This window comes from Poecile atricapillus, chromosome 3 (genome assembly GCF_030490865.1).
Source record: "Poecile atricapillus isolate bPoeAtr1 chromosome 3, bPoeAtr1.hap1, whole genome shotgun sequence".
NCBI classification, from domain to species: Eukaryota; Metazoa; Chordata; class Aves; order Passeriformes; family Paridae; genus Poecile; species Poecile atricapillus.
The window spans coordinates 94,241,236-94,268,994 of record NC_081251.1 but is presented as its reverse complement, the minus strand read 5'-3'; the positions used below and the strand labels follow the sequence as shown (position 1 = coordinate 94,268,994).

General features: G+C 44.7%; 1 protein-coding gene across 2 annotated transcripts; it reads left to right on the top strand.

The window, feature by feature from the left end:
* The first annotated feature begins 5,173 nt into the window (after window positions 1-5,173).
* Window positions 5,174-27,510, top strand: RD3 (RD3 regulator of GUCY2D). Of its 2 annotated transcripts, XM_058834095.1 has the most exons (4): window positions 5,231-5,345; window positions 5,902-6,047; window positions 16,181-16,495; window positions 24,184-27,510. In XM_058834095.1, the coding sequence occupies exons 3-4, from the start codon at window positions 16,200-16,202 to the stop codon at window positions 24,479-24,481; spliced, it is 594 nt and encodes a 197-aa protein (XP_058690078.1). In that variant the 5' UTR covers window positions 5,231-5,345; window positions 5,902-6,047; window positions 16,181-16,199; the 3' UTR covers window positions 24,482-27,510. The 2 variants fall into 2 exon arrangements, with proteins under 2 accessions (XP_058690077.1, XP_058690078.1); XM_058834094.1 differs by lacking the exon at window positions 5,902-6,047 and having other exon boundaries at window positions 5,174-5,345.
* The last annotated feature ends 249 nt before the right edge of the window (window positions 27,511-27,759 follow it).

Sequence of the window (27,759 nt, the reverse complement as noted above, 5' to 3'; positions counted from 1 at the left end):
AGCTTCTGCAGCAGCAGATCCCTCCGTGCAGGCTCAAGAAGTGAAAGCAGATGGAAAGCATGAAACAGCCTCTCCAAAGGGAAAATCCTTTCCAGGGCCAAGCCAGTGTGAGGGTTGCAGTATGGCAGCTTTTGCTCCCAGCTGTGCCAAGAGGTATTTGGGTATTATGGCCGGTGTTGGAGTGCTCAGCAGGTCAGTGGAGCAGTGCAAGGGGCACCCCAAATACTGAGCTGAAACTTACTTAGATGCAAGTGCTTCCCATGTGCTGTGTGGGTGACCCTGGAAAGAGTCCATGGATATAAATGATATCTCAGAAAATATTGGCTTAATTCAAATGCCCACAGGGTGCCCTCTCTGAAACACCACCATTTCAGAAACTTTCATTCTTAAGCAGTTGCTGGCAAGGAGAAAGGGCTGATCATACTTCTCTAACTGTGAAATGTAGGCTTTAAGGTTTCAGGGTGTAATGAGAGGGAGATTTTGTACCCTGCATCTTTTCCTAAGTGTTTAAAAGAAGCATCTGTTAGACCCAGGGAGGAGTACAGGCACACTCCAGAGTTCTGTCTGTCTCAGAGTGGGAGGAGTTGGCTTTCTTTGGGAGCCTCCAGACAAGCAGTGTGATCCCACTGGGACTTGTTGAGTTTTCAGTTCTTGCCTCCAGACAATCTTACTACTGTTTTGTGCTTCAGTTTCAAATTCCCAAAGCAGTTACTTAGGTGTCCTTGTCTTTTTTCTTCCTACTGCTCTCTCCTGGAGGGGATGTATGTGTTTAAGTTAGTGTTTCTTGCACAAGACATCCCATGAAGATTCAATGATACAATGAGTTTACACACTGAATGGAGCAATAATTAGATTCCCTCCATATTTTTATTCAGAGAAATGATGGCATTATCATTACACTACCCCCCCCCTCCCCCCTCCGCCCCCTCCCTTTAATTCCTTTCCAAATCAGCTTAAATCCCTCCTCCTCCTGCATTGATTTCAGTAGACTCTGGAACAAACTCGAACAGGGCATGGACAAAGTCTTGGTCCTGTTGAATTTAATGGCAAAACTGTTGTATTGAATTTTGAACAGTGAAAATTTCACTTTTGAATGAAAGAGGACAAATAATTTGAAGCCTCTTGAGGCTAATGAAAATCTGTCAATTGCTGTCAGCTGGATTTGCATAAGTGTAAGATAAAATAATAGATATTTTGATAAGACAGAGACAAAACCCCTTCAGATATGGTGTGAAAGTAGTTACATGTCTAGTACTAGAGAAAGTTTAATCACATAATGAAAATTAATGTTTAAAAAATTATTACCCCTGCAAAGGTGACATCATACACTGTGTCAGCATTTGAGATGTGGTCATTTTAAAAGCCAACAACCTTGGCAATGCCCTTTGGAGATTATTGTTTGTTAACAGTGTACATTAGGAATCAAGCAATCACAGAGAGTGCAATTAAGTGCATAATCACAGATATTTTTGACATCTGTCTACTTATAGCCTCCATGGCATTTTTTTGCATCTCCCCGCCTTGTGTCTTCTTTAATTTATCGTGACCATCTGTGTTGTATTTTTTGCTGCTCAGCTTGCCTTACTACATCTGTTTTTTGGCTGAGTATTTCATGAGACCTCATAATTCTCACTCAGAGCTAAAAGTACAGAATTTGTATTTACTCAGTTAGGTTGCTTGGTTAAGATAATCAGCAATTAAACAGACCACTACACTACTGTTAAATGACTCTTAAGTGGTGAACAGAAAGGCAAGAAGGAAGCAAAAGCAGTTTAAAAGCTGCAGCTCAGGTTTTCTGGTGCTGCATGGAGTTAAAACCATCAGGGGTTCTACATCTCCTCCAGTGCTCACTCTGGATCCCCAGCTTAGGGGACGCTTCAGAGAGAGGGGGACATGTCATGGCAGGAAGGGTGTTTGTTTATTGTGCTCTGGGTAGTCTCCATGAGTGTAACTGGTTTTGAGGTGCCCAGATAAGTAGTAAACACTCTCTACATGGGGGTGAGGGATGCTCAGAAGTACACAAGGAGCAGTGCAGACCCAGGCTCCCTTCACTGACTGCAGTCTGTCAGAAGGAATCAGCATTGAAAGCTGACCGCACTGAGTGGGCAGTGCAAGCAGCAGAGAAGAAACATTTGTAGGTTTTTATTTCCTAGTGCCACTGAGGTTAGAGGTGTAGTGCTCCTCATAGGCAACTCATTCCATCTTCCTACAGTGATGCAAATATCGTTTATGCTTTTCTAGAGTCCTTTGAAATGTTTACCTTGGGGGCTCATCCACAAGAAATACTTGCCCGTGATACAAATGTTTTCTCTGAAGTCACTGTTTATACCTGATTTTCTGTCCTTAAATTTCTTCTTTTGCTATAGTTAATACTAATTTTAAGCAATCTTTTCCCACTCCTGGCATTGTAACACCCTGTGATTCTCTTTTCTATGGCTTCAGGATTCCAGGTTTTAATAAACCATAGCTATCATCTTCTCCTAAAAAAGGGAAAGAGCAAAAATTTTGCTCTTTCATAGCATCAGATCCTACTCATATGCAGTAAGGGGCCAGTTCACTCAGGACCTTGTAGAAGGTGACAGTAGAAATGCTGTTCACTTTAGTTACAGCTCTCTCTGCAATAACTCTATGGTAAGTTTATCCAAGAGTCCTGAACAGAGTACAGCCTGCTCTGAATATTTCTAACTTTTCCTGAGAAAGACCTGTATTCCATGCCCATCATCCAGCTGTGCTCTGGGACACCATATCTAAGCATCTGTCCTTTACTGACCCGGGACACTTGTTTCTGAGCTGATAGTTTTAATCTCCTTTTTTTAATCAGGGGCTGGCGGTCCCTGACAGAGTACCTCCAGCAGCAGAGATACCAAACTCAAGTGTTTCAGCCTTTTTGGGCACAGAAAACAACCCAATGACCCAGCCATAATATGTGGCAGGAGAAACGGGACAGGGAGAGGGGAGAGAAAGAAATATATGCTAAAAAAGACACAGCAACATTACCAGTTATTTTTAAATGGGCCTCAGCCTTGCAAAGCCTGGGGACTGCTGCTGGAGACTGAACGAACTTTCTCTTGTTTTGCTCATGGTACACTTCTGTGTGGGTGGGCTAACTGGATTTGAAGCAAATAGCATGAATGAAGTTCTTTCCAGTAAATGAAAAATTGTTTTGCTGAGAGAAAACAAACACTAAAAAAAAAATAAATAAAAAGGTATATGGGTCTGAAAGTGGCACTTTTCTAAGCAAGATTGTAAGTCTATGAAAAAGCATGTTCCCCCTGTGAGCCCCATTATATTAACTAGCACGCTTCAGCAATTCAGCCAGAAACCAGCAGGCCAAATACAACCCTACCATATTAAATTTGCTTTTTGTCAGTGACTAAGTGAGGTTATTTGCTTGTGGTTGGACCCATGCAGAAGATAGCAGCACTATGGTTGTTAGTGGTTGGAGAAGTCCATCCTTAGTGCCATTGTCATGACTTTGACACCAAAATATGAGATAGGCATACATGCAGACAACATCTGCCATGTTAGCAGTGTGCTCGGGTGAGTCAGGGCAGAATCTGACAAACGGTGAGAAATAGCAGGCCCAAGTGCACTACACTACACACTGTTCAAATGCACTATAAATTGCAGTATGGTGAAACCTGATTGTCATGGAGTGTCCTGGAGAATGTACCACTGAATAAATCTTCCCCACATCTATTTCACCAGAGCGTTGCTACCAAGCAACTGATGATCTGAGTGCTGACTGATCTGGCAAGTCCTGTCAGTAAAACAGTAAAAGAATCCTTGGTTTCAAATGCTAAATAAGGTATGGGAGAGATGAATGATTTTTCAGTTGTGAGGCTTATCTATCTGCAAAGAAATGTTCCCAAAGATATTCCCCCGTCATCAGTGTCTCTGATTCATGACAAGAACTTCCAGGAATTCGCTTTATTGAAAATATAACCTGGAAAATATACCTGAAAACTAAGCATTTTCAAGGGGGCTTTGTTCTGCATTAGTCAGACTTGACGACTTTTGAAATAGGTTTTAGTGTATGAAAATATAATTGTCTTTATTAGTGTAAAATGACTTTTTACTTGAACTCAACAATCCCATTTAGAACAGAGCATACCCAGAATGCTATAAACCTCTACAAACTGGAATGGCATTGAAGCTCAGGACAGACAAGTAGTCCTCCACAGATAATTAGCACAGGAAAATGCTTCTAATTTCTTTGTTAGTTCAGTTGTGGTTTTTTATCTAATAATAAACTAAACTTTAAAACCCTCCATCCACATACATTTTAACTTAGGCTGCACTGGGCATCTTGTAGTCTGTAGTTTTTTTAGCTGGGCTGTTTTGGTTTATGTGTGTGCTGCACATACATGATCTGAAACACTTCTGTCCTATGTGTGCCTATGAGTGCTGCATAAATACCAAGATGTCAGAACTTGGGCCATAATTTATGAAAGCTTTTCAGTGGGGACATGATTGACTTTACACCCATGCTTAGGTTGCACATGTGGTTGAGTGGTGTCACCTGTCCCTGTGCTGTCCTTACCCAGGCTGTAGCTCTGCAATCCTCTGACACAGCCTGCCTCTCTTTGAATTTGGTGGGGGTTTGGCCAATGATACTGGGGATGGTTTTGCACATTTTTGCGTTGTGGGAAGAGGCTGGGTGAGGAACTGTGGGCTCACAGAGGACGGTCTGGCCACGTGTGACTGGGACCATCTAGTTCAGCCCCCTGCAATGAGCAGGGACATCTTCAGGTAGGTCAGGCTGCTCAGAGCATTGTCCAAGCTGCCTTTGAATGTTTCCAGGGATGGGACCAGGGAATATTTCCAGGGATTGATTCTCCTCCTGACTGGGAAACCTGGGCCAGTGTTTCACCACCATAATTGCAAAAACCAACCTTCCCCCTCTTCTTCCCCATGTCCTTTCAACTCCTCATCCTTCTTCATCCCTCCAAACCCAGCGAAACTCTTGTGGCTTCTGTGGCTGAAGACGTTCTGTTCTGTTCCCAAAGGACTTGGCGACAAATGGATGAATAGTTTTCATCCAGTTTCCGCGCCGTTATTTGTCGGTGCAAATTCAGTCTACAGCAGTGAGTCCCCGCGGGGCGTGACGCCGTGCCGGTGCCGGTGCCGGTGCCGGTGCCGGTGCCGGTGCCGGTGCCGGTGCCGGTGGGATGCCCGGGCGGAGCTCACGGCCCCGGACCGAGCGGGCTGCCCGTGGTCGCTATGGGAACGGCGGCGCGGGCGGGGCGCGGGGGGCGGCGGCTCCGCTCAACTTCGGCGGAGCGGCGGCGGCGAGAGCGCTGCCCCGGCTGGGCGCCGGCGGCGGGACGGCAGCGGGCACCGCGGTGAGGAGCGGGAGCGGGAGGAGGAGGAGGAGGGGCCGGGGACACCGCCAGCGGCGGTGGCGGCGGGCGGGGTGCCCGGCGGGACGGAGGTGGTGCCCGGCGATGGAGACCGCTGTCTTGGCGGCGGAGAGCCCGGGGCCGGCGTGTCCCCGTTCGGCTGTGCCGGCGGGCCGCTTATCGCCCGGCCCGAGCGGCTCCCGGCAGGGCCCGGGCTGCGGCCGCCTCCGGCGGGACAGCCCCGGGACAGCCCCGAGGCGCCGAACCGGGCGGGCACGGCCGGGGCGCGACCGGAGCGAAACCCCCGTGCCCCCTGCAGAAAGTCCCAGTGCCCTCAAATACCTGCCTTTCTTCGAAGGGCCGGCTCAGCTGCGGGTTAGAAAAGAAAGTTTTCTAACCCTTCAAGTGGTTTGAAGGGACTTTTAAACAGGTGCCGAAGTCTGGCTGAGCCGAGAGGTGCTGGCTCTTTGCCGGGAGGCTGTGTATGTGGAGGTACTGGACCAAGCCCTAATCGCTCAACAGCACTGCCGTAAGCCCAGCTGTTATATCTCGTCACCAGGGCTAATCCGTACCCCAGTGTGGGTTTAAGCCTGCTGTGCCAGTTTAGAGGGCTTGACTTCAAGCCACGTCCTTCTCCTCCCGGTACCCTCTCCGCTCGCCCTGGGTCCGTCTGTCCGCACAAGCAGCGGGAGCGCTGGTGCCAAGGTGAGGAGGGATGGGTGGGCAGGGAAGGGAAGGGAAAGGGGAAGTGGGGCTCCGACAGCTCGCCCAGGCTGGGCTCGGGCACGGCTGCCTGGATCATGGATAAGCACTGGGTAACTGGTTACGTAAGGACTGGCAGTCGAGGAGGAAAGCATGGTTTATGCTGCCTTGTGCTTGTGCCATTTTTAAAATCTCTCCCATTAGACACCTGCCCTGCTAAGTGTCTGCAGTGTGGAAGTTCAGTGTTTGTTAACCCTAGCGAGGTACCACGAAGGTCAGTCAGACAACTTTAGAGTTATGGCAGTGTAACTAAGGATAGTACAACTGTACAACTCCTAGTGCTGATACATTAATGAAAGCCTATGTGAGCACAGCGCTGTTCACTGCTCACAGAGACTGCTCGCTCTGTGCCCGCAGGTGGGACGTGCAGCTATTGCAGGGTGGAAAGCATGAGCTTTCCCAGAGCTCTGCCAATGCTGTGGGTGATTTCGATAAAGACAGGCTTAAGTTTTCAAGCTGTAAATTTAGCATTCTTCATTTGGTTGCTAATTTTAGAACAATGTATATTTTTAAGTAGCGCCTGTCACAATGATCAAACTTTAACACTGGTCTTAGTATTCTGCAGTACAGACAAAACTCTCACTGTATATATAGGAGTAGCTCTGCAGTGAATCACATCAGAGTGGGACTACAGGGACCTTCAGTCAATGTTCTTTCTGGTAGATATTGTAACTAAAGTTCAGTCCTGAACAGAAATGTAAAGGTGTCTGTTATGCATTCTCGCTTTATGATGCTATAAGCTACTGCTGCTTTCCCAGAAGAATCAGTCTCAGTCTGGATGGAGAATGCACATCTCACCTGCCTGTTTTCACAGCACTTAGTCTGGTCTTTGCCATAATATATGAATAAAAAAAATTCAGAGCACCAGATGACAGGTGGAATATGCCTTTGGGTCAGAGTTTCAATCTCTTTATATAACTCTGTATATGAGTATCTGCGGTGGATGACAGTTTTAGAAGCTCCAATCTGTGACATTACTGCCCCTTTAATAACATTGTGTAGTTAGTAGAATAGAGAAAGATGAGCTGGGGATCTCTCAGAGTTTTAATTCTGAAAGCCTTTTGTATTGGAGCCTTCCATCAGATGCTATTACAGCATTGTTGCAGAATACTTTTTTCTGGTGGTTTGAATTATTTTAATAACAGAAAAGCTATGGGTTTGTGCTACCTTCTGAACTCTCATTTACACAGCTGAATGAATGGTGAAGAATACTTTACATCCCTCTCTCCTGACTGGAAACCTGGCTTTGTAGTCTACAGAGATCAAAGCAAGGTATAGAATTGAAGGCGTGTTTGATCCACCATGGCAAGATCTGAGCAATATATAGGAGTGTTAATAACAAGTCAGTCAAACAGAGCAATTCATTGTGCTTTAACTTCCCGTCTTCTGTAGGTTTAGGTAACAGTTTAGTGTAAGTTTTATGACAGAGGGCGTTTATGGTTGCTACTAGAAACATTGTTTCAAGTATGAGTGAGAAATTGGCATAAAAATGGTCCTGTTTTTCAACAAAGGGAACTCATTTGCTTTGATAAGTAGACAAACTGCAAAATACTGCTCTGCTTCAACAGCAGATTTAAGTAGAACCCACCCTTTTGCTTCTGCAGATAACATGAAGATTATTTTCTGTAGAAGTGTCAGGCATTAGGAGAGCTCCAAGCTATTGGGCCCTTCCTCCACTCTTTCTTTAAGATCTGTAGACTGGATTTTCATCTGGAATAAATCAACAAAGCTCTCATTATTTCAATGAGGCAAATCTGTTTTGCATTCGTGAAGCTTTACTGTAGATCATGAAGCTGTAACTGTTAGATCAGCTACCTTTTCTCATTGTGTTTTGGTTAGTGACTGAAAAACATCTTTCTCATTCATACCTGAACTTGGGGCCCAGTTTGCATTGAAGTCTTGTTTATTTACCCCTCTTGCAATCAAAATGCAGACGTAAAATGCATTAGATATACTTGTTTTCTAGAAGACTGAAGCTATAAGAATGCATTACAAACTACACAAATGCTGAGGAGATAGGAGCAGTACTTTTAGTGTGTTCTCAATTTTAAAGGCTTTCATTAAAAAAAAATAAAAATATTGTGAGGGCTACCAGCTGTAGAAAATGCAACATATTCACATATATCATCACTGTTGTGGTATTTCCAGAAGGCCACTCAGCCTTTCCTGTGATAGAAACAGTACCACTCTTGTTTCTTTTTTGTCCTGCAACACCTTTGGTTCACTCTGACTGCCCTCCTGTCACGTTTACCTAGCGGTGATTTTTAGTCATGCACCTTCACTAAAGGCTTAAGCGACTTGTAACTCTCTGTGGCAAGGACAGCAAAGAGCCAGTCCCTTTCTATAATGCTGACAGTGCCAAGCCTGCTGGGGGAAAGTGAAGACAGAAATGGGGCTGCATGCTGAACAGCAGCACGGCTGTCACGCTTTTCTGGGAGCACTTGTCACACGGGAGCAGAGGCAGGCAGCAGCAGGAGCTGTCAGCCCAGGGCAGGCAGGTCGGACCGTCAGCACAGCCGTGCTGGGGACAGGCAGGCACTGCTGGCATGCAGGGGCCTGCTGGGTGCCACTGTGCCCTGTCACAGCTGGCTCGCTCCTGGACACTGCTGTGAGGTGCTCTTGGCTGTCCTTAAACACCTGCAACCACCAAGACTTGACAAAAAAGGTTGCATTTAAAGCATTCGCTTCATCCCCTGTACGTCTGTTATTCAAAGCTCCTTGCTTCTTGTAACAGGGTCATGTACCTGGAGATGTTTTAACTACTGTGGTTCTCAATTTTTTTAGTCCAGAAATAGCTTGCGTCCATCACAACAGAGGAATCAGTGTGCTTATAAAGCAAAACTCAGGTTTTCTGCTGTGTGTAAGCAAACCCCTGAATGTCCTCCAAAGTTCTCTCTCTTTATTCTGCAGGTCAGAGTGAGGAATGTTGCTGTGTTAATATCATGGTATTTGCATTGCTTTTAAATTTCTTGATTGACAATCTCTACCTACTGCTTTTTCAGCCTTAATTGCCATGTAGCAGTCACAGGCTGAGGTTGTAATTATTTCCACTGAGATTACAATCACATGGCAAGTAGCTGTAAACACCCTAGCCTTCCATGTCACTGAACAAGAAAGGAGATTCCAGACAGATAGGGAGTAGAGTTCTTTGGGCCCTGGTAAGGTAAAATTCTCTGTATAGAGAGAATAATGGCAAGTAACTTAAAAAATAAAAAAAAAAAAAAAAAAAAAAAAATCACAGAATATCCTGAGTTGGAAGGGACCCACAAGGATCATTGAAGTCTAGCTCCTGTACCTGCACAGGACATCCTGAAATGTCACACCATGTGCCCAAGAGACTAGTCCAAATGTTTTTTCAACTCTGTCAGGCTTGGTGCTGTGACCACTTCCCTGAAGAGCCTGTGCCAGTGTCCAGCCACCCTCTGGGTGAAGAACCTTTCCCTGGTATTCAACCTAAACCTCCCCTGACACAACCTCAGGGCGGTCCCTCGGGTTCTGTCACTGGGTACCACAGGGAAGAGATCAGTGTCTGCCCCTCTGCTTCTCCTTGTGAAAAAGGTGTAGACTGCAGTGAGGTCTCCCCTCGGTTTCCTCTTGTCCAGGCTGAACAAACCAGAATGTGGTGAAGAACAAAGAACAGGGATTGTTTTACAAAGTTATGGTGGACTATATAAATAAAATTGAGAAGGTGTTGGCAGCAGTTTCTTAATTAGAAGTTGCTAAGATTCTTTGGAACAAAATTAAAGTATCTTCATCACAAGAGAAATAGACTTTGAGGTTCATCTTTGATGCTGATGCTACTTCATGCAGATAGAGCCAGCAGCACAGCCATGACCACAATTTCTGCCTGAGCAGCTCGTTAAACATTGCTTCAGTTAGTACAGAATTCAGAGTTGGGTGCAGCCAAATCAATTTCAATCTACCTATGAGCTGCAGTCCAAGCAGATACACTGAACTTTCCTGGACAATGTAACCCAAACTTTACTAAAGAGATAATTTGAAACAAATTTTCATGTGCTCTGCAGTTTCACATTATCTCTTTTCCCTGTCACTATGTGTCTTCTAAGAAGTACAATTATGGGAGCAATTTGGAGATTTGACCCACTTTAGAAATAAATTTCCTTGTTTGTTACCCTGTGATCTGGCATGTGTGGAAAAGAGCTAAATGGGTATCTTGCATGAGCAAATTCTGCTCTCTGACTGTAGCTGTAAGGAACTACCACCCAAAAGAAGGCAGGGAAGGCATTTCCCAGCTCCTCAACCCATTTTGTTACACTTTGATTGGATGGTGATGGATTTTCTGGAAATCTGTCGATAGCTGGGTGACAACCTGTCTATTGACATCACTGGATTATGGATTAGGCTCCTATCACCTAACCCTTTTAAGGCTTCTCCTTGTGCTCCTACACAATCACCACACCTCTAAGGCCCTTGAGAGTCACACAGGATTGTCAGCAGCACTCCTGGACTGTGAAGGCAAAGGCAAACTACAGGAGACTTGTCAGAGGAGATACCTTTACAGAGAGTCCTATTCTACTCTCCTTTTTTTCAAAATGCACATTTCCCACCCTCTGCATACTCCTCTCCTATTCTGGAGAGCATTGCAAGCTGGGAGCCAGGAGAAGGATCAATGGAAAGGAATTTTTTATTTTCAGAAGTTCATTTTCTATATGCTAGACTGACCCTACTGATTGACTCATGGTTTACCAGAAAGCAGCCCTGCTGTTCTAAATCATAGCAAGTGGTGATCCAGCCTGCAAGAGCCTGGAGGAGGAGATTGTGTCCAGCAGCCTTCAGTTGGCCAGAGAGCAGGCCAAGGAAACTTACTGCCTTTGCTGGTAAAAGGGCTAGGAAGGGCAGAAACCATGTTTAAAGGAGGTGAAAAAACAGATAAGGCATGTGAATGTTGATTTTCTGATGAATTTGCGGTGTGTTCTTTGGAACAAGAAGAGGAAATCACATGGGGAAACATGGGAGAAGGTAAGAATGTGGACAATGAGGTGAAGCTGTTCAGAACATGCCCTGTGAAAAAAATGGAGAAAGCATGCAAAGTACATGGAGAAAGCTACAAAGTACATGAGAAAAAGGCAGGAGTTACTGATAGCATAGAGAGTAAAAAGGAGTTTTGAAGAAAAGCAAAGCTAACAGGAAACATTTACATGAAAAACTCTCAGATGGACTTACTTACAATTGCTAAAATTTGAAGGAACCCCTTAGAGGCTGTGGGACAGAAAGAGAGAGGTATTACAGACTTTAGCATTGCTAAGGTAAATGTGAGCTTAAATCTCTGTGAGGTGGTTGGTCAGACTTGCAACCAACAGTGTGAGGGGAAGGTTTGTCTTCTACACAAAGGTCTAGAGTCAATGACACCAAAGTCTCAAAATGCAGATCTGTTTCTGGAGTGGAACTCGCATAAACCCCTTGGAAAATTTGCTTAAATAACATCAGAGTAGTTCATCAACTGGATTGTGTCAGCTCCCAGGATAGCCTTTTAGAAGGAATTAGAAAATGGACTAATTGTGCAACAGAAAGATCTGTGTTCAGCTGTGGAAATGCCTCTTCTTAAATATAATTTTAATGTGAATGCTTGAAAAGTGTAAATTTGTCCTTTTCCCCAATAAGAAGGTCAGGCTGTAACTTTTGCCTTTCTTTGGCTGTCCACATCTTGCCAAAAGTCCTTTGAGTTTTTCCACATGGGAAAGCCATTTTGAGTCAGTCAATGATTAGCCTGCCTGTGAACTTTAAATTAAAACCAGCAGCCACAATTAGTGGAGCCCACAGTATCTTCTGCAGGCTGCTAAGAGCAGTAGTGGGAAAAGTGGTGGCTTGTTGGGCCTGCTAAATAGAGATGGCCAGATGCCAGCTCTCAAAAAGAGGAGATGATGGATGAGAGAAGGGGAAGGAAACAATCTCATACAAACAAGACTCCCTTAGGAACAGCCAGCAAAAGCTGCCAGTGTGTGTGTGAAATGCTTGCATGGGATTTTCCTTCATTTAAAAACAGGCCATTTCAACTGCAGGTGAGGTGCTTTCCTTCCTTTATATTCTTATCTGGAAACAGATATTTTTATGGCAGTCAAGTAAAAGCCCCATTTGGGGTCAGAGGTATCCATGTTTCCATACCAAAAGCAAATCTGCCTTTTACCAGAGCTTTATGAAAGCTCTGGGACGGGGCAAAGCTCAAGTTCAGCAGGCCTTGGTATCAGCAGAGAAGGTATCCAAAATATTTTTCTGTTTATTCTCTGTAATACTAGTGCTAGGTAAAATGGTTCTCATGCAGAGTGCCTTGCCCTGAGGTAGACCTGTGGAACTAAAAACCATAAAGGCTGTAAGAACAGCCCAGGATCATGCAAAATCCAAGTCTCCTGGCTCTCTTTCCCAGCCTGACCACTAAATTCCTCTCTTGCTTCTCTTCTGATGAAACAGCTGGTGATCTAGGAATAGCTGGAAGGGCATTCCTCAGCTTCACCATTGTAATGTTTTATACTGATTTACCCCTAATGCCACTGAAGTCAGCAGAGTTAAACCAGTGTGAGACCAGGTCATAGCCAGAATTAAAATACAGAAGGGCATGTTCACCTTCATCAGATAAAGGCACAAATGGAAATAATAATGGTACCCGTAACATCTTACAAAAATTACTGTCATCACAGAAGCTGAAAAGAAATACGAGACTTTAAATTCTTCACAGGAGCTTGTGGCCTGTTATGGCTCCTCACTTTTGTTAGTGACACACAAGGGGTGACCAGACCAAGGAAATGGTCTTCATCCTTAATGTCATGATGAGTGGAGGCCCCCATGTAGCAAGATCCAGGTTCACGTTGGAGTGGTAGCATCATGGACTTGAAGCCATCAGCACATTGGTTCCAGCCTGAGTTTGGTGGTGTGTTTTGGACACAGCGGCAGAAGCTGGCTCCACGCCAGAGCTCTGCGTGGCGATGTGGGAGCTGTTAGCTGGAGTCACCCTGGCGATAGACACAAATGGAAGGACTGGCTGCTCCTCCTCCTCCAGAGCACAGGGATGAGACAGGAGCAGGACTACTTGCAGCAGCTGCTGTCACAAGGATAATCACAGCTCAGGCTCCAGGGCACAAGCAGTCACTGCAGCGATCTCTCCTGTACAAGCGCTGTAAATCAGCCCAGGTGTTGCTGTTTATGCAGGCTCGGGAGAGGACCTGCGGCCTGACACTCTGAGGTAGCTGCATCTGTGACCTGTGGAAGCTTTCAGACCTTTTATGTCTGCCTTCTGAAGAAACTGGTACTGCTTGCTGGGAGAGGTAGGATATAGGACTAGAGAAACTAGTCCTTTGATGCACTTTGGAAAACTTCCTGATTCTAGAAAAGCCTAAGTACTAGAGCCTGAAATACTTTCAGACCTGGGACACTGTACAGACTATCCAGGTTTTTAGAGCATTTTCCTTAAATGGTGTGATATATTTACATAGTATGAACATTTTTGAAAGAGAAAAGGCTACTTTATGACAAGTGAATGATGCACAGAAGCATCTTTTCCTTGCAGTCATGGCAGAATCCTATAGATCATTTCTCATCCAGGGAGTCTGGGAGCTAGCTCCCAGACTTGGCTCTCAGTCTTGGCTCTCAGCTCTAGTGGGAGTACTGTGTAGTTATGAGCTTTTGGTGATTTTTATTGTCACTAAAGGCCCTAGCCCCCAAGGTGGAAGCTTAAATCAAAAGCATATTTTTCTCCATTTCATGTCTGTCTGTGTCCCAACAGTGAGGATTTGCTCAGGCCCTGCAGAATGAGACTCTTTAATCCTTTGCCCTCGTGTTAACTTTTGACGCCATGTCCTGGTTGGGCTGCTGCCAGGAGTAGCCTTTCTGTAATCCCAGCTGCAGTCATTATTTGTGCCACCCCTTCTCCCCAGGGGCTAATGGAAGGGAGCAACAAGGCACGTAAATGCACTGTGTGAAGAAACAGATGCTGTTTTGCTCCTGTTCAGCTCCCTAGTACCTGTTTTGGATTCCATTGTATTTAAATACAATAGGTAATAATTTTGTTCCATGCATTGTCCTCCTGAAGGGACAACATGAAGGGATTGGCTGGGTGGGGAGTTAATTCCATCTTTTTCTGAGCTGATTGATGTAATTTGTTCTGTCTTCTAAGCGCTGGGTAACTCCCCAGCAGCAGAAACCTCTCACTTGGAAGTCGTAACAGTTTAAACCTTGGTATGCATTTGCTTCCCTCTCGGCAGCTTCAGCTCTCTTGGCACTGGTGGTGGTGCTGAAGGAGTGCTCCTGCAGCAAAGCAAATGACTGTCATTCAGCTTGTAGAAGGTGGTGTAGCCTCTGCTGCATGCAGCAGCATGTTTGCTAAATAATGGTTAAAGCCCTGTCTGGCCTTGTAGCTCAGGCTCCTGTGAGTGCTGCCCAGGCAGGGGCAAGCTCTGCTGCCAATGTTAGAGCAGCAGCAGCAGCAGCAGCAGCAGCAGCAGCAGCAGCAAACCTACCCAGGTGTATTTGGTTTGTGTGGCAAGGTTTTGGTAGTGATGGGGGCCACCGCAGTGGCTCCTGTGAGATGCTGCCAGAAGCTTCCCCCATATCTGATAAAGCAAATGCCAGATGGCTCCAGCAAGAACCCGCTGCTGGCCAAGGCTGAGCCCATCAGTCCAGGTGGTAGCACCTCTGGCATAACAGGTCTAAGAAGGGGAAAAAACAAGAGCAATGGCTGCTGGGAGACAGAAGGGAGGATATGGGAGAGCAACAGCTCTAAATACCCCAAGGTCGATGCAGGAGGAGCAGGAGGTGCCTCAGACAATGGAGCAGAGATCCCCCTGAAGCCCATGCTGGTGGCCATGGTGAGGCAGCTGTGCCCCTGCAGCCCATGGAGGTTCAAGGGGATGCAGAGATTCACTTGCAGCCCATGGGGGATCCCATGCCAGAGCAGCTGGATTCCCAAAAGAGGTTGTGACCTCATGGGAAGACCACAATGGAAGAGGCTTCTGGCAGGACCTCCTGGAGAGAGGAGCCCATGCTGGAGCAGGCTTGCTGGCAGGACACCATGGGGCACCCACACTGGAGCAGCCTGTTTCTGAACGACTGCACTCCCTGTGAGAGACCCAGGCTGGAGCAGTTCACAAAGAACTGTAGCCCATGGAAGGACTGACATAACTTCATGGAGGACTGTCTCCCATGGGAGGGACCCCTCGCTGGAAGAGAGGAAGGATGTGAGGAATCCTCCCCCTGAGGAGAAAGGAGCTGCAGAAACAATGTGTAGTTAACTGAACACAACCCCATTCCCTACCCCCCTGTGCTGCTAGGTGGGAGGAGGTAGAGAATTTGGGAGTAAAGCAGAGCCCAGGAAGAAGAAAAGAGTGGGGGAAGGTGTTTTAAGATTTGTTTTTATTTCTCATTATCTAGCTGTGATTTGATGAATAGCAAACTAATATATCTGAGTTGAGTCTGTTTTGCACCTGACAGTAATTACTAAGTGATGTCTCTCTGTCATTATCTCGAACCATGAGCCTTTAAATATGCTGTCTCTCTCCTGTCCAGCTGGGGAATGGAGTGATAGAGCAGCTTTGGTGGGCACTTGGTGGGCATCAGCTTCAACCCACCACACCAGGTCGCTTAATCCTGCATCCTCTCTAAGGATCTCTTGGCTAGAACATAGCTCCCAGCAATCCTTTGACTCCATGCATTGAGTTTTTACAGATAGGGTTGCTGCAAGATCGTGCCCTCCCATGAGGGTTCAGCCAGGGGAGCCCAAGTCCCATGTGTGGGCAGGAGAATGCTTCCCCAGCCTAGCCTGGAGGGAGCAAAGTATCCTTGTAGCTTAACCCTGACTTAAGTTGTAAGGACTGTGACTCATTTTAATTACAGGGTAAGTGTAAGTTTAGGAAGACAGTGCCTCTTCACCCTCTGTCTCACCCTCTGAGCAAGCTGGCTGCTACAAGTGAGATTCCTCAAGGGGCACTGCGCCAATTATTTCCAAGTGGTTATCCAGTAACAATTTTAAAAACAGATTGGAGGGGTGGGGGGGAAAGAATGTTCTCAGCTGAGGTGTGTTGATGATGGCACTATTCTTCTCTCCCTCTCTACCCTCAACTCACTCCTAGCAAAGACACACAGAGCATTATGTCATTGGCATCCTGGTTCAGGTGGAATGAGCCCCCAAACCGCATTTCCCAGAGGAGCCCCACAGAAATGGTGGTTGAAACGCTCATGATGGAGCTGAGCTGGCAGATCAAGCAGGCAGAGAAGCAGCAGCGAGAGAGGGAGAACGAATACCGCAAGATCAAGACCGGGGTGGACTACGGCTGGCTGGTCAGCTATCCAAAGCAGAGCTATGACATCAGCCCTGGAGAACGGCTGCAGCTGGAGGACATGTGCACCAAAATACATCCTTCCTACTGTGGGCCTGTCATACTCAGGTACAGTTAAAGATAATACTGACCTTTCCTTTCCCCCTTTCCTCTTTGTGATGTGTGAGGAGAGAGTGAGGGTTGCCAGGACCAACAGAACCAAAACTTGGCATCCTGTATCTTGAGTCGTGCTGGGGTAGCGTCTTCATGAAAGAAGGGAAATCTAATGTTTTAAGGCAGTTTAACACAACATCATTTCCTCCAAAAAGTTACAAAATACCATTTCCTTCTGACATTGGCTTGAGTATTTTATGCTCCTGAGTAGCTAGAGCAGGTTTACCTTGCCTGATGAACAGGTATCATCTCAGTATTGTCATGGCTTTATTTTTGCTTCAGACTTTAGAATCTTAGAGAAATTGAGGTTTAAAGAGACCTCTAGGATGCATTTCCACCTCCTACTTGGAGTAGGGCCACCTTCAAAGTTAGATCAGGTTGCTTAGGGCCTTGTCCTGTCCACTGTTGAATATCTCTGAGGGCAGAGGTTCCACAGCCTCTGAACAACCTCCTTTGGTGTTTCCCCGCTCTCACTGGAGCTTTCATTCCTCAATTTAAGCTATCCAGCAGGTCTATTGAGGCACTTATCCCCAGTGTCCAAACTAGCCAAAAGGTGCTACTATTTTTTTCAGCCTGTGAGCCAGGTATTCCCAGAGAATGTCTCCCTTCCCTACCCTCCCTCTTCACCTTAGACATGGAGTCATGGGATGCAGGTGGGGCATGCAGCTGGCTTGAACAGCCAAGTGGTGCTTCTGACTTCTGCAGTGTAGTTGTAGGCACAGCCTCTCGGGCTTGCTGTTGAGCCTTTCAAGTGCTAGACTTAGGATTGCTGCCTGCTAGCTGAGTGACCTCTTGTGAAAGTGCCTTTAGAAATTAATCTAAACCTGCTGTAGCATCCAGACTGGAAGGGAAGGGTGTGGCTCTTTTCCTTTTGGGGTGGCTGCTCTAAGATAAACTCTTGCACTTGGCACAGTGAAAGCAAACTTGGCAAAGTGAGGAGCAGTGACTCTAAAGTGCACCTTAGCCAAACCAAAGTTGTGAAATGGGCCTTTATAGTCAACTTCCCCTGTTCCAACATGTTCTTCAGTTGGGATTAGAGTGAGCACTGTCCATGCAGGATTTATACAAGAGGGCTCTCAGCATCCTGCAGTCCCTCACTGCATATGCTGGCTCCTGTTTTCCTTTGAATAAATGAATCTATGGCCTCTGAATTGCAGCTGTTAAAGTGCTGGAAATAGCTGGTCCTCTGTCTTACAGTGGACCTGGTGGATGTACCTGGGAAAGAATGCCAAAATTACCTCTCTAGCCTTCATCGCCCCTGAGGTTGAACCTTGGAAGCAACCTGGCACACAGAGCCTTGGCTCTTGCAAAGATTGCCATGGTGGCAGGAGCAGAGATTTGGGATCATTCAGTGACCAAGACCTCTCCAGTGAAAATTTGCTGGGAGCAGCGCCTGCCTTGTATTTGTTTAACTCCAAGCTATGCTGTAAACAAGCCACTTCAAACCCTTGGGATTCAGAGCTATGTTTACCATCCTCAGGGCCACTGAGCAAGGCCTGTCTGGCAAACAGGTTATTTCCATGACAGCAGGCTTTGGCTCCTGGAGCGGGGAGGCCCCAAGGCTCATCCTCTTCAGGAAAGTATTAAGCTGAGCCATATAAAACTTGCTGCTCTGCTATTTTTTTTTTTTTTTTCCTGATTGAGACTGATCATGCAAGATGTGTGATTTCAGTGCAGCTTGTAATGGTTGTTCACTGCTGTTCAGGATTCAGCATACTGATGGCAGTAGATAAATGTACTTAACAACGTTGGTGGACTCTGTGTGGGCATGATTGAAAAAGGCTAAAACTATCCTCTTAAAACTCCTCTTACAAATAGGGCGCTGTCATAAATTGTATTACACTATGATTCAAGAAGTGGCATGTTTTACAGAGCTCACACAGTTAGCAGAGCCAAAAAAAAAATAAAGAGGATTTCATAACCTTTGTTGTTTCAATTCTGTGATTGAGTAGGGACTGTCACAGCCACAAAAATGGTGGAACTGGATTGCATCACAGGTCTGGCTGATCTGGTGTGCAGTCTGTAAGTGTCAGAGTGGCCAGTTGCATCAGTGTAAGGAAAAGAGCAAAGGAAAGGAAGAAAATCCAACAGTAGGGACAATTACACCTCATATACAACACCCAACTTACTGTGTCTTGTAACTGTGACACTTTTGGACCCACAAGTGGATCTTCTGTCCATAATTGGTGGATGTGGGTTTTTCTTTCAGTTGTTTAGGTTGTGGAGGCTTTTCTCTTTTTGAACACATGTAAATTTATAACATTTTGGCACCCTGTGGCGGAGTTCCACTCCTGAACTACAACTCTGTTATAAAAAACTGTGTTTTGCTTGTCTTAAGCTAATGTGTCCTAATTTTATTCAATAATCCTTTCATCTTGTATTGGAAATGTTAAGAGTTGACCCTTCTTCTTTTCTACCTTCTAATTGAGAGCTCTGTCATTCCATGGAATTTTCATTACTGATGAGGAAACAAAAATAATGGGGCTTGCTATGTTAGGAGGTGCAAATGTACAGGAGAAAGGAAAAAAAAAAAAAAGAAAAAGCCTGCAATTTAAATGGAAGATAGCCAAAATTGGATAAATTCTCTTTGCAGAAAGTGAGATAAGATGGAGATTTTAGTAACTGCCCCAAAATTTCACAAGATGAGTGTAATAGGAATGCAATGAAACCTCCATATTTCCAGTGAAGTACTTTAATAACAAGATCATTGCATTGCTGATGTTTTCTCTCTAGTACTCTGTGACTTCCTAATATGGAGCAGGATTTAGAAAAATCTGCCACCAAAAAAGAGTTTGTGAGCTTGCATTGGGAAATTGAAATGCAGAGCGTGTACACTACCAAAGTCCTTGGTTCTGACTGAAATAGTCAGCTTGATCCTTTCCCTTCCATTTTAGATATTTGAAGAGCTGAGGTCCTTTATGAAGTCCTTTTTGCATTCAACAAGCACATAATTCTTAAATAACACAAGTAACAGGCATCTTGCAAGACTGCAGAGTTTGTTTGTGTCATGCAAAGTCTCCTTCTTTGTGAGACTCTGAGTTCATAGTCAAAACCAGAACAAAACATTTTTATATGAGTTGTCAGAGATGTCACTTTGTTCTCTAAAGGTTTAAATGATTATCCAAATTGTCCTTTTCTCTGGGTATGGGCTCATTTACTGAGAGGCAAAATTTCTCCAAATTTGTTTCTTTAGTTGTGGAGGAGGCTGGAAAGGAGCACTTCATAAATGAAAGGGTTTTTTTTTTCAGATCCAGATTGCCTATTTTGTATTTTGGGTCAGTAGAAACTTCTCTTTGAGTCTTTTGGAATTCTAGAAGGATTCAAATACACTGCAAATATCAGATATCTGGAGACTCTGATTCACCTCATGCAAATAAAGCCATTGCATTCATAACCTAACCTTAGCTTTAGGTTACTGGGTTATGAGATTGCTGACTATTTAAAATTAAATCCTGAAGACAACTGAAGGAAATGACAGTGAGTTTGGTGAGGTCTGTAGTACATAACTGCAATGGTTAAACTGAACAAGTAGAATAGTATGTTGCCAATAAAAAAATGCTAGATTTTTCCCCATCCTTACTCAGAGCTTTAACCCTAGTCAGAGCTAGTTAAAGTCTGTTTAATTTCTTTCAGTTTCAGCAAAAGTGAGACAGCTGGCTTCTGTCCTTCTGTGCCTGGAGGGAAACGAAAAAACTCCCTAGTATGGAAATGTAAACCTGCATTTTGGTGATCTGAATTGTTATCTATATCACAGGCTAAGGACTGTAATTTTCTAATGATTGTGTATAGATGAAGTGGCCTTCCTAGTAAGATTGAATGTAAGACAAATGACTAAAATCAGAAATGGATTTATTTACAATTATGAGCTTAAGTTTGAGGTGCTGTGACGAGTGCTGCAATTAGTGTGAATGCTGTAACTCTTCGGGAGTCAAGGAGCCTTCTCCAGCAAAGCTGTTCGTAGCTTTACCCTATAACCAGAATTACTGCTCAAAATATAGATTCAGGAGTCAGCAGTTAATTATTAGCACTAAGCAACCCCATGTTTTCTTTGAATGGCTAAATCTACTTAGAGCTCCCCATTCAGATGGGCTCTCAGGAATACCCTGAACTATAAGCACATTGTTTAAGTCCATGGACTTTCATTGGATTTAACAGGTCTTTAAAGTTCAGGCTGTACTTAGGGAACCTACTGTATGGGAGACCTACAGAATAACACAGGCAGGTGACAGTGCTTTAAAAAGCAGTGCCAGTATGAGCCAAGCACAGCCAGATTCTTGAAATCTGACAGCTCTATAAAGCAATGGAAGGGTCACAATTTAAAGAACAACTTTGTTTGAACTGTGATTCAAACACTGCCTGGACTGGGGAATGTGCTCATCCCTGTGTATGCCTATACATCCTCCCCAGTTCTGTGCTGGCTCAAGGTGAGTTTTTGTCACTGCGTGACTTGCATGATGTGTTCCAGGATAGTTACCAGCAGTTCCATAGCTTGAGCCACAATTAAGATAGAGAGGTCTGCTTTTATGATGAGTAAGGAAACCCTGTTGAAGTGGTTCTGGACACGGTTGTGCAGTTGCCTAGTTTGAAATTATCCCATGCAAAAACACAAGGGTGTTAACCTGTGCTAGAAGATAGATGAGCCTTGTGCAATTCTGTGTTCTTAACCCCAGTGAGCAGCTTTGTGTGGAGTTTGTTTCCCAAGATACAAGGCCATGCTCCTTGATTCCAGTGGTTTTCTGTTTTTATATACTGGGTGCTCTGTGCAGAGAGCAGATTGCTGAATCATCCAGCACATTAACTGATGCTCACTGATACTTGGAGAAGATGGCTTTGGTTATGTATAGGTAACTGCAGCAAAAGCTTTTTTTTTTTTTTTCTGATACATAGACTGGTTTAGCTGGAGCTCAGGCCTGATAACCTGACCATCTTTTCTGTTGAGAAATATTTGTGATCTGCACTCCTTTAGGACTTCCTACATGAGTTTGTCCCTTACACAAACGTGCTGGTACTGAAGTTAGGTGGGCACTGATAATGGGGAGTAGTTCATTCTATTAGGGGAGAGAAAAGGATCCCCTTTCCCTTCTCCATCACAATCAGGGTGACTTTTCATTGTGTGACTGGCAGACAGTCTTTTGGCTTGCTTTCTCTTTGTTTCTTAGACGTGCTCAAATCCTTACAAAGTAGTTTTGGTGTTGGTCTTGAAAATTAGAGGTAAATCTTAACAGCAGACTGGACAAAACTAAGCTAAGAAGAGTGCAAAGAGGCAGATAGCTGTGCAGGTGGGAAGTCACTCTGATTTCAGAAAACTATTTCAGCTGGATTGGTTGGGAGTGTTATCAGCAACACAGGCCATTAGCATTAGAGCTGTCTGCTCAGGGGTTATATTTGCTGTCATATCATCTATTTCCCTTCTTGTTCCCAGAGCAAGGCACTGGCAGTAATAGCCTGATATGTGCTGCTGCCTGCTCTGCAGCCACAATCCAGCAGCATGACACACAGCCTCTGAAAGTGGAGGCAGTGCTGAGGACTTTTGGGTGCACAATTGCCAATACAAAAGAGGAGGATGTAATGATATATGTATATATATATATATAATGTGACAGTGCCTCTCTTTAAAACACACATTGAGATAAAATACCAGAATGACTCATTTTAGTTCACCTCTGCAATAGAAATCCTTTGAAGCTACTTTCCCTGGTATAATAATAATAATAACGTTGTGAAGACTTCTGTGGACTCACCTGTCTTTGCTTCAAATAGGATAAAGGGGAAAATGTATTTATTGTGAAAACTGTATTTTGGGCTCTTTGATAATGCAACCAAATTGCCTCCTCAGAAGGCAGAAAGGAAGTTTGCAATGTCCAACAAATCCCAGTTCCTGCTGTTGTCTGCTAGCCCTCAGCAAGAGATTGTCTATTGCCCTTCCAGGCTCTGCACAATTCAGTTTGGCATCATAGCGGCAGTACTTAAATACAGCACCTCAGAGGCTTTTTGCACACAAACACTCAAAGTTTAGAGGTTTTGTGAGGGGGCAGAGGAGGGAGATTAAGAATTCATCCAAAGCAACATTTCAGTCAAGGAACATTTTGGTGACTTTGGAAGGTTTTGTGTCAAACTGCTCTGGTTTGACACTGGAAGGGACTGGTGCTTCTGCTGACACTGAGTTCTCTCAGAAAGCAACACTGGTGTCTCCACAACTGTACCCATAGCTGCCAGTACTTGCTGGGAGAGAAATAGCTGGGATACAGCAGGGTGTCACGATGTGTGTCCAATTTCAGGCCTTCACAGTCAGAGTCAAAATACATAAATATACAAAAAGTCTTTCTGGTTTCTCTTTGGCTTCCTTTCTGTCCTTATTATCTTGGGTATCCTCTGGCACACCATTAAGCTGTGCAATTCCTTATGTGCTAAACTCCTTCTTACATTCATGGGGCTTTTCAAAATCCCAAGAAGCAATATCTTATTCTATCAGCCTCTGCTGTATTAGGCTTGTATGCTTACCTTATACACACTTTAGCTTCCCTGCAGTACAAATACCTGGATTTTAGTGAAGTACTAGTTTATTAGCTCTATGTCTGCTTTCAGGTATAATTTTTATGTTAAGAACTGATTATTTATTAGAAGAGTAGCCATATTACCATTTGTCACAAATGCATACTGTTACAGAACAATCAGAGTATCTATGGGACCAGTGTGTGAGCCTTGGGAGTGCATCCCACACTTGCCAGGCTGGGGACAATTCACCCCACAAGGTGTCAGGAATGCCATGATCTCTTCATTGCCCAGCCAGTGGCCCATTCAGTGGCTTCATGAAAACTATTCTGCCCTGCATCTTATCTTCCTCACCTGCAAAATAAACAGTGGTGATTCTTCACTTCCTTGGTATTAAGCTAGCTTAATACATTTCAAAAAACTCCACTTTGAGCTCTTTGTTGAGAAGGCACTGAAGTAATTCAGAGTTATCTAATTAGATACAGCATTGTGCTGTCAACCAACGTGTTTTCAGCTGAGCCAGTCCATTATGTTACAGAAATCCATAGGAAGATGAAATACCACTTCAAAGAAAGTTAAATATTGAAAGACTACCAAACAAAGTGGCTGAATTTTCCTTTGTCTAGAGGCCATTGGTTAATGCTATGAGGAACAAAAACCAGAAACAGGGAAATTTTAATGGAGCTTTCCCTGGTCTATCCTGAGCTTCTGGTAAGCTGCAGTTCAGGGACTACTTTGAGCAAGGGTGTGCATTTGGACAACCATGTTTAATCAGCAGTGATGGGGACATTTTCCACGAAGTTGTGCAATAACTTTGTTTCTAAAGCCATTGATAGCACTAAGTTCTGGTTTAATAGGTGTTGTGTGAAAAGAGCACTTCTGTTTCAAACTTGCCTTCTAGCTTTGTTTTGTTCTCCCTATTATTTCCTGTGCTTATAAGAAACAATGATTCATCACTTCCTTACATTCCCTGGCTTGCTTGTGATTTTAGAGACCTTGGGCATACCCTCATGGCCCCTCCTTGTTGTTCCCTTCAGTCCAGGGAGTCCCATTTAGCAGGAAAGTGCAAGTTCCAAGCCTAGCACAGCGATTTGGCAGCAATCCGTAATTTGATGTTTTTAATCAAAGCTGTGCCTTGACTGTGCTTCCAGGTTCAGGCAAGTCGTTGCAGAGTACGAACCAGAAGCACAGGAAGTATCCCGGCTCTTCCGCTCCGTCCTGCAGGAAGCTGCTGAGAAGATCAAAGAGGAGGAAGAGGCCAAGAAGCTTGCAAGGCAGTGGAACACAAAGAACAGAACCAGCCTCTCCTTAACAACATTTAAATCTCGGTCCAGGATTTCCCCATTCATCAGTGACATCAAGACCATCTCTGAGGATGTGGAACGGGGCACCCAGCCCAACAGGAGGGTTTGGAGCATGCCAGAATTTCGGAACACCAAGGATTTCTGACTCTGTACTGAATAAGGTTTTTAGACACTGATCTTTCAAAATCCCAGCTAACCCGTTTTTAACTCTACTGTTTCTTCTTTTTTCCATCTCTCTTTCCCTGCCTGTCTCTGTCTTGGAAGCTGTGTCCGTAGTAACCACTGCTGATGCCTGCAGTTTGTGACAGGATTTATTTATTACCAAACATGGTAGTCTTTCCTTTAACTCAGTAGCTATTCAGTAATCTTAAGGGCAAGGCTCACTTGCTATCTCATTTTTATTACTGCTTTCTTGTGGAAAATGAATTAGTTTTGCTATGTATGTCTTCTCCCTTTTCCCTCCAGCCTGGATGTAGTTATCTATAAAAACTTCTGGCTCAAGCTACTGAGAGCTGCTGGCTGGACCAATCTTGCTGAAAGCAAGACAGCCACTTAAATGAGTGAGGCTTGCAGGATCAGGCTTGTGAGTTAAAGCTAGTATCTGATTTGGAACTGAACTTCCTTTTCCAACTAGCCTTCTTCAGTGCTACAACAAACTTCACAGGTAACCTCAGCACTGCTCTTGATCTGCATTTTTGCTGACAGTTCACAATCCAACCAGAGTAGAAGCAGACCCAAGCTTTTTGAGATTAAAGACCAATCATGTTAGACAGCCACCAGTTTATGCATGTTCAAGTTTCTTAGGTACTTTCTCTCTTGTGGAGGCAGAACCCCCTGAACCTTGCACGTGCAGAGTAGATAGAAATTTATCAACCTGCTGTGCAGATACACAGGTGGATACCTCAGTGCAGTGTCAAGTGCTGTTCTGGGGCCTCAGTGGTCTGTGTTGCTGAGCCAAGTGCTCCACCCTACACCCCAGAAATAAATCAGTGGGCTGAAATCAATGTTTATGGCCAAGCCTGAAAGAGGGCTAGAATATCCATTTAAAGGGAAGGCTGGAGGGCCTCAGCATTCATTTCTCATTCATCTCTGTACAGTGGTAACAGTTGAAATCCCTGGACTTTTTTGCTGCTGTGAGTGATAGAAGTGCTCTGGCAGATGAAGGTTCTTCCGAGACCTTGAAGAGACAGGAAAATGCCACTAAGAAAAAGCTGCTAAGGCCCTAACTCAGCATCTGTAGGGAGAGCTCTCACCAGCAAAGGGAACAGTAGGGCACACTGTGAAAGTCAAGTGTCCTGCAGAGAACCCAAGGGCTAGGATGCTTTGTGGTGACCAACGGGAGATGGGGAACAAAGAGAGGGATTTGCTTGTATGACTGGCTTTTGGGGAATCATCTCAGTGGGATATAGCCTCCTGGAGGACCCTGTAGCTTTGTTGTTCTTTTGTCCGTTTCCAGCTATTTTTCCCTGGGGATCTTTGCCACAGCATGTGGGTTCTACAGCCAAGATTAAAACCCTTTGAAGCTGTGCCAACTCTGGGAAGAATTCCAGTACATGAAATCTATCCTAGACTAGAAATGTGCATTTTCTTCCAGAGATGGAGGAAGGCAGCATAAAACAAAGATCAAGATCAACCCCCTAAGAGCTCTCTGAGACTGGGATTCTGATTCTTCCTCGCTCTCCCCTCTGGGCTATGTAAGATTGAAGACAAGGCTTTCTTACTAGCACCAGGCTGAAGTTTCTATCCCTTGGTAAACATTACTGCCAGCAACCCTCCTAGGGACAGAAAGGAGCTCATTTTTAATCAAAAAGTTAGAGCTTCCAAATACAGCATCCAGTTTGGGACAGGCTGTTTCAACTCTAGGTCAATGAGGGAGAGTTTAAAGCCTTCTGACAATCAGCTTAGTGTTTTTCAGCCATATGTCCTTGTGAAGTAATGTGATTGCATATATGAAGTAAAAACCAAGGCTTGACATACTTAGCATAGCCTTAGCTGTCTAGAAGACATAGGATCTCTAGCAAGGGGTCACCACAATTTGCAGAAACAATTCTTGTTTGGAAAAGGGTCAGCCATTTTCTTTTAAATATATTTGCAAGCCACTGTATGGTACTGAAGACAGATGGGTTCATGAATTTCATGCTGCAGCTCTGTATTCATTTTATTTGCACTTATGTTCTGTTTGACACCTTCAGTATTGACCGTGTTGATGTGACGTTTGATGGACTGCTGGGAGATACAGGACATTCTGACACTGCCACAAAGCTCTTTGTTACAGCACAGTGTCAGTAGTATGCTCACTCTTTCTTAAGGAGAACCAGCAGTAAGTAACTTCCCTGAAGCAATGTACTAAGCCAAGGAAATCACTGAAGGGTGTTCACACTGTCACAGCAGCCTGTGATCATGCTGTGCCCTTCATTAACAACTTCCAGCTGGCAGACACCATTCTCCTGCAGCAAAGGAGACAGATCTGACCTTTGGTCAAAGCCCTGCATGTTATGGAGGCCAGGCTGTGGCAGTGCTTGTAACAGCTGTTTTGCCCCAACTTACCTATCATTTCTAATTCCACAATAAAATGTAATCCAAACTCTTGAACAGTATCACTCTCCCTGTGCCACTTCTGGAAGTTACACTGGGCTCACAGTAGGATTTAATGATAGAGGGATATTCAGATACCAAGCTATGAGAGATCTATTATTCCATGCTATCTAGTACTCTTACAGGGGCAGAAGTAGTACCATGCTTGCCTGCAGCCAGCTGCTTGGAGACTGACTGTGAGCTCCTGCGTTGTGCATGCAGCAGCAGGCACTGAAGCAGAGCTGGAGGTGATCAGGGTGCACAACCACTGCACTGCTTGTGATGCTTGTTTTTCTTAGAAATGCTGTAGACCGAACCTTAAATGATCCCTTGGTCTCAGCATGCGCCAACAACTATGTACTCATGTTTGCCTTGTCCTAATTCCACATTTGGCATGGCTAAATTAGTGTCAGTTCAAATGAGGAGCATGAAACTCCTGACTGTCCCCGCGTACTGTGCTATGGTCCATGGCATTGGGCACACACAGCAGGCTAACCAGATTGTTTCTGGCTAAAGCCAACCCAAATGATCCATTGCAGGTGGCTCACAAACAATAAATCTGGACTAATGGTGGTCTGAAATAAACTCTCATGAAATTTGTGTAGTGTGAAGATCAGGTCCTCATTGGTAACTGTCTGACTCTGCTCTCCTCTTCCTGGGCTGCATTACTTGCTAGTGTAGAAAAAAAACAACAACAACAAAATCTTGATGAGACCCTCTGATGTTTTTAGCACCTCCTGAGAACTTGTCCTGTGTCTTAGTTCTTTAAGGAGAATGAAACGTTAACTAGCAGCACATCATCACTAACAAACAGAAGTGAACCGAACAAGAATCATTCTAAATCCTCAA

Coding starts and splice junctions, on each gene's coding strand:
- RD3 (XM_058834094.1), top strand. CDS start 5,224: ATGGGAACGGCGGCGCGGGCGGGGCGCGGGGGGCGGCGGCTCCGCTCA. Junction 5,346..16,180: donor GGACGGCAGCGGGCACCGCG/GTGAGGAGCGGG, acceptor ACTCACTCCTAG/CAAAGACACACAGAGCATTA. Junction 16,496..24,183: donor TGTGGGCCTGTCATACTCAG/GTACAGTTAAAG, acceptor CTGTGCTTCCAG/GTTCAGGCAAGTCGTTGCAG.